Genomic DNA, 12,592 nt, shown 5'->3' on the forward strand with positions numbered 1-12,592 from the left:
ATTACTTCAAGTATTTAGAGCAAAACAGAAATTAAACTATGCCGATTAATCCTTTGGACTATGGAGATGCTCGGACGGATGCAAAGACGGTTCCTATGTGCAGTGCGACAGTAACCGTCACAATGCGCGGAGCATGTTATACTATTCCTTATTAATGAGAGTAAATTACTCTTTTGTATTTTCTACTTATATTTATGAAAAACATAAAACTCTTAAGGGGAGATACTACTGCGATGGTTTAAACAAATCCATTTGTTTTCGCATTTTCTTAATTCTCGGGATCTTCTCGGGAAAAATATATTCCTAAAAGAATATATTAAAATATTCGCAATATTATCCTCCCAAAATATAAAATGATAATTTCCATCCAGTAAACAATTAAGACGCCGTTTGCACCCAGTAAGCAGTTAGAGTTAGACGCCTAAAGGCTCTATTCGCAGTCAAAAGATTAAATAGAAGTCAATCAGAAAAGATAACTCTGTGTATTTAAAAGTAAAAAGTATTCATCAAATAAATAAGTATATTATTAAATTAAATATTACAATGCGGTATTTAAGAAATATTAATTTATTATAATTTACTATAATAAGAGTTGTATATATTTTTAATTTAAACCTTTTTAAAATTCAATTTAGTTGATTTAATTTCAAAGTAGTCTTTTTCTTCATAAATGCAAAAATGTAATAAAACTATCCAAAAAGAATTAAAAAATTAGAAAATTAGAAAAGAATAAAACTATGTATAAAATAATTCTGTTTATAAATATATTTGGTACCTATATTGAATTTAGCGAACAAAACATAACTCTCATAAAGAATTCAATAATACGCATCGATACAATTTGCACAATTGTATAATACTTATTTCTACAAAGTAGTCTGTACTGCATTGTGATATAAGTATAGTTTAATCGAGTGTAAATGACGAATGTGTAATCGACATAAAGCACGCGCAATTTGCGGAAGAAACATGCATTGTCGATTTACGACATCGAGCAATAAATAGTCATCCGCAAATTAAAACTTAAATTTGCCGTGAGCATTCGTGCATGCTGGACGAAATTCATCCTTGTAATTGCATGACGGATTGACAGCCAATAAAGTAAACTTCGCGGATCTCGCCTGTCTCGCGAACTTTTGTAAAACGTTGGCGTTTCCTTATTCCTTATTACTTCGGTCGGCTTCACGCCAAGACTGCAATAGTCGATGGATTCGAGAAAAGGAAAACACCCTCTCCCCCCCCCCCCCACGGAAAAATACGCCTTCTGCCAGTTGGCAACTTATGCAATTACGTGTAAGTTTTTCTCCGCGAAAAATTGGATTAGCTCCAACATATTGGTAATAGCATAACTGTAGCAACATATTGAATTGTTATTTGCGCAGTATCTTATGTTTCATCCTCTCCTTTTTCTACGCACTCATGTAATTCTTTATTTTATATTATTTTTGATTTTCATGTCAGTCTTCCGATCAATATCTCTAACTATTCTAATTATTTTCTAATTAGTTATTTTTTACTTATCAAATTATTTTATTTTTCTATTTAAGCAAAGTTTTATTAATTTTCTATTTTTGCTAATATTTACATTATTTATTTAATTTATTTGCATCTCTTTTGGTACACATGTTAGTGCACAAATTACTACGGAATCAGTAAGATAAAATTTGCTATCACTTACGGACTTCGACCAGCGCTGAGACTCTCCTGACGATACTCCTTCCTGTTTTGAAGTTCTCTGCCATTTAGATTAACGTCACTGGCACTACCAGACGACTCCGTAAGTTTCAAACCAGAGCTGCTACTGCTTTCGTCTAGGGCAAGCCGCGACTTCAAACCATTGCTAGAACCGGATGAGTTTGCTGACAACCATGGATTTGTCCGGATGCGAGAACGTTCGCGGGGCGATTGTACCGATGGTGAGACCAACGGTGGCGGGATCGACGATGGTACAGGTAAGCTATTCCTCGAATCGGCGGAGTAAGACTCCGTCCTACGATGAGAGTTCTCCTGTTGTCTCTGCTGTTGTTGCTGTTGCCTCTGACCATTATTCGTCGGTGTTTCTGCGCTCTGTCAATATAAAGCGAGTAGAAATTCTAGAAAGCGACATGTCGGTGGGATGAAAGAAGACAAGGATTTTGTATTTTATTAAGCTTATGATCGGTTTCGCTTGATAGCCATCATAATTAGCCAGATTATGTCTTTGCACGATAATAATCAATACGATGCAGAAGGCAACGGAGGATCAGGTCAGATTGCGATTAAAATTAGCTGACATGTGAAATCGGCTAATTGTCATTTCTTTTTAACATAATTTAAGATAATGTTTTATAGCGATCGTTAAACGGCGGAATGAAAATAGTGAAAAAGCATTGATGTGCGCAGATATTGATAGCACTGTTATTGGCAACTATCCCTTTAAAGTCACGCTTTTTCGTCCATCATTCTGTATTTTCTCTTTTATCGACACTTCACATCGCGAATTCGATCGTTCCTCTCCATTATGCCGAAACGAGGGTCCCCGACGTGGCATGCAACGAGCAATTTATCACGGTCTGAAAGAGGAAGGATTCATTTTTCACTCCTGCCGGCCATTAAGGCCCGATATCCTGCCGTACGTTTCTGGTGACAATAATGCATCTCGAGTCGACAGAGTGAATTTTGAAGAAAGGCGCGATTCCACGGATGCAACAGCTAGAAAGAAATAGAAATTTCCAGAATTTCTTTCAGGCGCGTGCAAGTACGTAAGTTCACAGCAAGAATATAGTGCAGCTAATAAATATCTTGCCATAACAAACAGCGGCACGTACACCATAAAGGGAACGAGTAATCGTTTCTACCGTCGCTTTTCAAGTAAGCTCGCGCTTTCGCGACTGGGATTCATAAGCTCTGTCTCTTTCATGTGTCCATAAGTAGCGACGATAAACGTTACTCCGGGAGTATACACTTCCTACTTAGCGAAAGAGGCCGGATGTCGTTGAACTCGCGACGTCAAAGACCCCATAGCGAACAAACGCACCCTTATGCGCGCGCGCGGGGGTGAGTTTGAGCGAGACAGTAATCTCGAAGCATATAAGCCTATAAACTATTTGAGGAAGACTGAAAGGAAGATGAAGCGTTTGACGAAACGTGCGCGCGATGAGCCAACGCGCGTCTTTTGTGAATACATTATATCGTGGTACCTCGAAAACTCTGCAACAGTGCACCAACAATCTCCAACATATTATTATTATCCAATATTAGACCAGAAAGATTTGAATGAGAATTTCATCTAGGAGAATCATCATATAAAACAAGCCCAAATACCATGATTTTATTATATGAATTTTCTCATTATTATTTTGATTGAGTTTAAAACTAACAGTTTGACATAATAATATGTAAAGATATAATATAATAAATCAAATATTTCTCGCGGCAAACGAAAGATAGTTACTAAGTAATAAAAACGTTTGGTAACTATTTACAATAAAGAAGCCACTAATAAGGGATTTCAATAATTTTTTAATATGTCAAAATCATTACTCCTGTATGTAGGGTTGGCTCCGTTATTGTAAATAATTATCAAAAGTAAAATTTTTAGAACTTTGAAAAATTAAAAAAATAATACATTAACATTAAAAAATGCATCTTGGATATTTTCAGACTCAAAATATTATCGCTTCGAATTCTGGCTGCAACGTACACCCGATTACCTTGTGTAGAGTGCTGGTTCGAACTTCTGGTTGACCGTTGTCTCTAGTCATGTTTGTCGTGCTGGCGGATGACTTTCCCCTATCCTGAATTCTTCCATTTCCCAATGCGGGGGTGCCGGCCAAAGACAAGCCCCCGGCGTTGCCCGACGGCCTTTTTATTCTACTCTTGCTGTTATTGTTGCTGCTGTTGTTGTTGTTGATGGTAGTGGCAGTACCACTGCTGCCGCTGCTCTGGAAATAGTGGGTGCCTGTTCTGATGTTGATGTAGTACTCGGGTGGAAAACTGGTACCCGGCGAGGTGCCGTCGGTCGAGTAGCCGGTCGAGTACGCGCTCTCCGGCGACGAGAGGCTCACGCTTCCGGCGGTACCTCCGGAAGTGCCGGACGATGTAGTCACGGTCGTGCTGTAACCGCCACCGTGCAATCGGATACCGTCGACGTTCTTCGTCGGTGAGTCCACCGGGTGTACCTAGGGAGAAGATTAAGACTTTACACTATGTTCGCCATTATGTAATTGGCGATTCGTCTCTTCAAGAAAGATATGTTTTTCTTGATATTTCTGTCTGTTCGATAAAGATTTTTTGACAAAGAAGAATTCAAAAAAGTATTAATTATACAATTTTCTTTCTTTCAGCTTTTGGATTATATCAAACACACATCTTATCTATTAAGTCGGTACATTCTTGCCGATGGGTCGACGAATGGATCGTCTCAAAAAATGACTCCTTTCAACATTCGCATGTTGCCGGAAAGATGGGAAAAAGTCGTAGAAAACGATGGAAAGTACTTTGATTGATTTATGCTGTATCGATTGTTTCATTTCAATAAAGAAAAATTGCAAAATCGGCAAGAACTTATTCACTGATATCTAATATCTCAAATATATTTTACAGATTAGGAAAATATCAAGCACATACGTACCAATAACTACAACAATTCGGAGAGAACACGTATGTGCAATAAAAAGAGAATTTATAAGTGCTTTAGGTGAATTCACACATATTCTCTACATTATTATATAATTCCGATAAGACAGCCATACGATGACTGCATAAAACTCGCAGATATACTGCGGCAATCTGCAAGATGGCGTGAAAGAACGAGAGAACTTGAAGGCGCCTGGCGGTGTGTGTTGAGAAAAGAATACTAAACTCTTTTTCTACCCGCCTTAACGATAAGCGTCGACATGCCTTGGCCGCTCCTTCCACGGAAAGCGCCGACGTAAGGGTCTGTTAGCGGAGAAACGGACGAACGTAACGAGCAACCGTTGGCAAGCAGTAGGAAAATAGAGGAAGCATTTCACAAACTAGTTTGCCGATAATGATGATGAATCCGGCGAGCATGGCGCCTTTCAAGAGGAGATGTACCATGCCGAGGAATCGCGAGTCGCCGTGCAATTTGGTCGCCGTAAAGCATTGTATTATATAAATCTATAAAAGCGTCGTTAGAACAATATAAAGGTCTAAATCTAGATCTTCAAAGTTGCACGAGAAAATGAAATTTCATCGATCTGTAATGCATCGAATTTTACAAAGTTTATGTAAATTTGTAGGAATCTTATAAACATGCTTTGTAAAATAAAACATTTAAAAACTTTTATATTATAATATAAAGTGTTTCATATATAACAAAGATTGTAAGATTATATGAGTTGTACGAATCTTACATATATAAAACTACATTCAGCAAAATTTAAATTAATTTCTAAATTTGTATGCATAGGATTTACAATCTCTCGATATCATTCTGTAAAGTGACTAAGAAATTGAGACATATTTGCTCACCTGGTGCAAAGCGGGCGATCTATTGGCGCTGTGGCTCCTGGGGGAGTTACAGTTCGAGTCGAATCCCTTGTCGCCCTTCTTTCGATCCTTCTTCTTTTTCGATCGCACGATGTGTGCCTCCATCCATGTGCGCAATTTCGTCCCGAACATGTTGCACACGAGTGCCGGCTAACGGAGCGGCCCCTTGTCGAAAATGCCCAAGTGGATAGAGGACCCCTTTTCACGATTGGCCGCGAAACCGGCTGCGTTATTTCCGAGCACGTCTACTCGAGCGCTCCATTTTACGGTGAAAACTGGACTTCTGCAACCGACCGAATCTCGTTTACGAATGGTCGTCCAATCTTACCTCGAAGCGTGTTAAGAACCGAACGAATTCTACAAATGTAAAAACCCCAAAAATTATAAAAGATCTCCAAAGATATTCCACTGAAAGAATGTTCGCGAGATTCGTTCACGAAGATTGAATAAAGAATCCTACGCGTATAAAATATTATAAAAACATAATAATCTAAATTATCTCACACATGAATCTATATATATATATATATATATATATATAATTTTGCTGAAAATAGCACTGAGAAAAAGATTGTATAATTGCGCTCGGCATAATTGTCGATTCGCTTTAATCATCATGCGACACATGATCGCGATCGCCAGTGTCGGGTTCTCCGGTCCTCTCTGATTACCTCGTAGATGATCACTGCACGCCGCTCGCCGGGACGGTCCACGGGACAATTATTACAGCCTCGCTTTACACCGGCTATTTACACACAGGTCCCACTCTTGGTTTTACGGCTTCGCTTCTCCGCTGTCGGGATCATCAATAATAGTCCTGCAGCCACGTACGAGCCGCGCCTCGCATTAACATACTAAGTGGCCGTCGACGCTTTTACGCCATTTTTCCCGACCTTAACGTCGACAAACGACGCGACAAGCCACTACCTCGCGTCGCCGTTCCCCGATCTTGCGAAACAATAAATCTGTAACAGAAGAGATACACACGCATACATAAGCTCGTGTAAACTCCCGTATTGCGAAACATGAATTTATGTAATTAATGGAGGAAAAAAATGTCGCGATTAAACTTGCTTTACTGCCGAGTTCACGAAGCAATCCGCGGGATATATCAAGTTCATTTAAGATTTTAGGTTTACTAGGATTCCGATATAACGCAAAAATCTAGTGGGATATTATTCCTAAAAAATAATAATTTACTTTCCGAGCTGATAAATCTCATTCATTTCGTTGATAAGTCTCAGACATATAAATAATAAAAGAGAATAATAAATATAATAATATATATAAGAGAATAATAAAGATTCTTTTCATTTGTCTATTCTTGATTCGAGGCAAACAACGAACTCTTTAGCTGTTCTGATTACAGCCGGAGGAGTAATCAATAAGGTAAATTGAATTAGGAACCGGTTACCGAGCCCAAGTAATTTAACGGATTGGATGATTTCATTGATGAGTCGAGGTCCAAGCAGATTATATTAATTTAATCTCTTCTTTCAAAATTTTGTCGAAATTTGCAAAACCAAAACGATTGCAATGTAAAGATTTCACTTTTACGAGACTAAAGAACGTCACATATTTATAATAAATATTATATGCGTACATTTCAAAAAAAGAATATGTAAAAAACAGAATGCGTGCTCAAACAGATCCTAAGCATAGAAAAATAAAAATTTCAAAAATATAATTAAATCGTAAACTATCATACACTTTTTCCAAAAATAAAATGCTATGTTTTCCCTGATTTAAAGCTTCAGTTTTGCGCAACCTTTATATTTACTATTCAATCATAAAGATATATCTATTTGTTGACGGTTTGTCAAACTTTCATGTTTCGACAAGACAAAAAATTTGCATAAGTGCGATTTACTAAGACTAAAGTGTTGGGCGAGATTTCGGAAACTCGCGGCAGAGCGATTCCTTTATGGAAATAAGCGGATAGGCGCTGTCATGAACTTTTGAGAGGCACTGTCGATATTACAAGCGTCGGCCGAGTTTTAATCATAGCTTTTCGTCGTAGTTCTCTACAAGTTCTCGGAAATCGTGCGAGTATAATAAAACAATTATTAAACAAATTTTTGGTCGAAGTTTAGCCGAACTTTAAATTGCCATACAAACATATCAAAACACTTTCTTCGTGTTGTAGGAGATGAAAAATCCCTTCATCTGTTTGCTTCTCCTTTTACTTGCTTTTCTTCTGGATCATTTTCCTTTATCTTTCTCATTAACTGTAAGTTTTACAATCTGATTTGATATTTTTTTCATCTCGTTAAACTCAACTTCAACTCGATGAAGAAGATAACTCTTTCATTGCTTATATCTTTTAATAATAATCTGTGAAAGAATTCCGGTTTCTCTTTCTCCTTTTTTTCTGCAACAAATATTATAGAAGAATGATCTCCCATAAGTCTTCTACTTGTTACAATTTAAATTTCCTCCGCATTTCTCCTCATAAACTTTTATTATCCTTTACACATTTCTTATTCCCTCCATCATCCACGAAACAGATATGATTTCTTCTCTCCTAGTGCGAAAACGTCTCACGTATGTCTCCTTATATACTGCACATGTAAGTTGCACACTACATAGAAGTTGCAGCGAGCTCTATGTAAGCTTCTCGTCAGCTGCAACGCATGCATATTTATTTTCAGGGGAGTCAGGCTCGTCGATCTACCCTCGATCGTTCTTTTATCAATCCTCAGGCCAGAGATAGCTTTCCGCGAAATAAATATTTCGTCGACTGCGCCCGCGTGACGCCGTCGTCGACGCGATTGAATCGGTCTACCTTTCTTCCTCCTCTTGGCTTGGCTGATCCTACGTGAACGGAAACCGTAGACGACACGTTTTCGAGACGAACGCAGCGAATTTCCCGCGAGGGATAACCAACATGACGAGGTGTCGTGACTGGAATGAATTCGCGATAAGGAAGACTCGAGCTCGAAAAACTGCGCACTTCGATCGAGTTCGGAAAGCGCGAGAACGAATGAAAAACTAGGTCTGAAAGACATGGATTTCGTTTAATTTCTACAGAACTCACATGGAATTCATGTTATTGCTATTTAATTGTTAATTTTGGCACAATTGAACAAAGAGAAATTATTGCTCAGTGAACAAATTAAGAAGAAAGAGTTTTCCTCTTTTGCTGTCGCATTTTAGTTGGACGAATTTCTTAATCTCATAAAATTTTAATATCTCTCGTTAAGACATTGCACAATGGTCCAGAATTCGAAAAATCTGACTAAAATACAGTTTTTCAAATTTTTAAAATTTGAAAAATAAAAAAAAACCACTTTTTAAAATTAATCGCACCAAAATCTAGACAGATCGTATATGTATATTGAATAATATTTCATCTATTCACAAAAGCATATTTGATGAATTTGATAAATCAGAAAAATTAACTCAGAAGATAAATGAGATACTTGAGTGAAAGTGTATGTGTAATATTAATAAGCTTACGAGCTCATGATAATAAAACAGATGCTAAATTTGCGAAAAAAGTTACCAATCTTCTACAACAAATAAAATTCGAAATAATCGAAGAAGAAAGAGTATATTATGAATTTAATAAAATGTTTCTCAAAAGAAACTATTTCTCTTACTAAATGCAAGTCAATAAAACAGCAATACCTTTATTCGAAATATGACAAAAAACACAATCATAATTGACATCTCTAACCATTGGAAATCATCGTATAAAAATATAGTACATTATTTCAAATGTTGCAATAAAAATTTGCAAAATTGAATTTCGGTCGGCTTCTTCAAATTCTGGATTACATATGCGTCACTTTCACCGGCGCAATTCACGATAATCCAATTGCGTATGCTAATGCGCAAGTTATAACGACGTTAAAGTCGCCGTCGTTGTCGAGGGATTTCATTTCCATAACGTTTCGGTGAAATTTAAGAATATCCAGAGGGACAACCAACTTCCGGTGTCTGGAGAAGGATCTTCGTTAATGCAGGACAGTGTCCTTTTACTCTCATCCCTTTTACCATTAGCGTCGTGTCATCAGCATCACATCGACTTCGCATGAACAAAGCGGTCCGCTTTAAACCGTCTGCATAGATTCATAAAGTTTTGCATGGTTTAATAATTACAGGAGTGGATCTCTCTTTCTTTTACTTCTTTCTCTCCTGCATTGGACGTTCATCGAAACGCTCTCTAATTACTCCTTTGAAATGATTTTCTAGAGATGAGCTTAATGAGCATAAGTTTTGCCAGCTGGGATAATATCCCATAGAAATTCGTAGATGAGTTCATGATATACAAGTATAGAAACGAAAACGTAAACGTATACGTAAACGGCCTTTCGTAAAAACTGAATGTTTTTTTACTTTATATTATACTTATATTATAGTATAATGTATATAATTAAATAATATGTCTCATTATGTTTCACACATATAATTCACATCTATCATATTTTCGTATTTTATTATTTTTTCTCACTTTCCGCCAGCCATAACTTTCGAATGTTGTTAGAACATGGAATGTCAATTAATAAACCTTTCATTTCTCTAACGCGATATCATATGCAAACGAAAATTTATCTTTGATATCAGCAATAAGATGTTTATACATATATAGGGTGTCCCGGGTTTTAACCGACAAACTGCGGGAGCATATTCTACTAGTGGAAATAAGAAAAAATTCTTATATCGAGTTTGCTTAGAAATGCTTTATTACAAAGTTATAAACCAATATTGAAAAGAAATATGAGATAAGTAACAACGGATTTTTTCACAAAAATAAAAATTATCTACGCAATGAGTTAGTGACGCATTTCAAAATGTTGTCCTTGCGCATCGATACAAGCTAGACATCGACGTAGTACAGAATTTCTTACAGTACGACATTCCTGAAAATTTTGTTGCATCTCAGTAACTGAATTAGTAATTCGTTGCTTTAAATCTATCTGGTACTCTCCTGTTAGGAAATCTACGTTGATACTCTCGTACGGCAGCTCGTGCATTTCCGTCACAGAATCCGTACACGAAATGAATATCAGTGTATTCCTCATTTGAAAACACTTTTGGCATTCTGATAGTAATTGCTTGTTCACACGACGATTGAAATCTAACAGCTACTGTTGTGAAAGTAACAATCATACTGAATCGTTTCAACATAGTGAACATGAATACATGTGAATACACATAACATAAACATCTTCGACCTTCCAAATTCTACACTATGTTCCGTTGTTACTTATCTCATATTTCTTTTCAATATTGGTTTATAACTTTGTAATAAAGCATTTCTAAGCAAACTCGATATAAGAATTTTTTCTTATTTTCACTAGTAGAATATGCTCCCGCAGTTTGTCGGTTAAAACTTGGGACACCCTGTATATGTATATTATAATATGTTCATTATCCAATAATACGTTATTTATTCGTAATAACCGCTCATGTATTTATTCTAAGTTTTGTGCAAATTATGCAAATGCAATGTCAGTCATCAATATACTTAAATCGACCTAACGTGCATTCTCTTTCAAAGACGAGAGTGCTCCGGTGACTCTGAAAGGATTAAACGAGCATGTCGACACACACGCATACACGCATGCATACACCAATACACTTTAGCAGTTGATCGGGGAAAGAATTTTCAGGGTTAACAAGGGTTCCTTTGGTCGGGTACGTGGCAGTATCGTCGTATCGATGAATGGTCAGAGACAAGAGTTCGTTAGTCTCGTTAGAGTTACGGTGGTCGCGAACAGGCGCGTACCAGGCTGGAGGGAAGTTCAAGTGAGTGTACCGTGCTAACCCCTGTAATTTATCATGGTCGAGTCGCCGTGTAATAACGATGATATCGAGGCAACTGCTGGCTTGATTAAAGCGGGAGCTTATCGTCCGGCCTGGTATGCAGTTTCACATGAAATTTTCCTTCTGTCAGCATTGAAAGTTTCCGACGCCAAATTAGTGCAAAATCCGCATGAGATATCGGAAGGGGTCATCTATGTAATCCGCTTATCTAAAATTTGCAAAAGAATATCTATGTATTCTCTCGGAATAATATTAAATATTTCAGTGAATATTAAAGATGATATAAAATCTCCATACATTGAGAGGGAGGAAAGAGAGAGAGAGAGAGAGAGAGAGAGAGAGACGTGTAGAGCAATTACGTAATGCAATTTTCTATTTTTTTTTTTAATTTAATACATGCCTGGAGAATTTTGACGCCTGGATGCTCAAGTAACGGAATAGCATAGCGCATTAATTATTGCGCACAGTAACCCGAGAGAATGAAACTCACCATTCGACGAAAATTTATGAAGTTTAACTTAATAGCGCTTAGAGGCGTGTAAACGACAATAACGATACGAGCGCGCCGTGCACGATTAATCCGCAGCATGTGACGTCGGTCATGTGCGCATAATTAGCGATGATGATAATTAATAAGACAGAGGGAGAGACCGTAAAATTTGTCATCGACTGATTTGTAACTTTCGACGATCTTCTCTTGGTCCAAGGCACGTCTTTATTAAAGCACATCAATGTTTCTTGTCGTGTCGATTAATATGCATGAGAGATATGTAGAGCGTATCCCGAAATTCCCGGCCTAAGCTTTAATGATGGATTCTTGGCTCGAGATGAAGTCTAGTTTTCTTTTTGATCAGAATGATCAAGTATTATCTGAAGTACTAAACTTCTTATCAACTTGAAATTAGAAAACGTAGACGAGAATAATGTAAATAAACCTGGAAGGGTAAAAGATGGTTGTAAAATCGAAGAAAAGGTCAAACTTATGAGATTAAAAATGATCAGTGATTTTTTTCAATAATTTCAGTAAATCGCTTGATTGTTTGGTAAACAAAAAGCGGAAGAATGTTCTCTTAGTTTGCCTGAATTTCCATCGCTGCAATCGTTGCTTTTATCCCACGATAAAGTATAATTTCATGCCTGCATTTTCGGATTTATCTCTGTGCGTGCTGGTACGTAGCGATTTTTCATCTGAACAGCGAGTTCCCGTAATAAAGAGGAAATAACTTAAAAGCCGGTTGATCTACGGCTTGTACGCTAATCGCGTATATGCAAATGTCATCGATATCAGATACACAAGTACATGCCTGATACACGTGTACGACTCGAT

General features: G+C 37.2%; 1 protein-coding gene across 3 annotated transcripts in view; it reads right to left on the bottom strand.

The window, feature by feature from the left end:
- The window catches only part of LOC105276542, a 58,145-nt gene that overhangs the window by 6,325 nt on the left and 39,228 nt on the right, over window positions 1-12,592 (bottom strand). For 2 of the 3 annotated variants that reach the window (XM_011334249.3, XM_011334250.3), the window contains 4 exons: window positions 6,165-6,458; window positions 5,476-5,776; window positions 3,693-4,160; window positions 1,679-2,067 (listed from right to left, as the gene is read on the bottom strand). In XM_011334249.3, coding sequence (XP_011332551.2) covers window positions 1,679-2,067; window positions 3,693-4,160; window positions 5,476-5,625 — 1,007 coding nt within the window. In that variant the 5' untranslated portion in view covers window positions 5,626-5,776; window positions 6,165-6,458. Of the gene's footprint in view, window positions 1-1,678; window positions 2,068-3,692; window positions 4,161-5,475; window positions 5,851-6,164; window positions 6,459-12,592 lie in introns of all 3 variants that reach the window. The other variant, XM_011334251.3, reaches the window with a different exon arrangement.

Source organism: Ooceraea biroi, chromosome 6, assembly GCF_003672135.1.
Source record: "Ooceraea biroi isolate clonal line C1 chromosome 6, Obir_v5.4, whole genome shotgun sequence".
Lineage (NCBI taxonomy): Eukaryota > Metazoa > Arthropoda > Insecta > Hymenoptera > Formicidae > Ooceraea > Ooceraea biroi.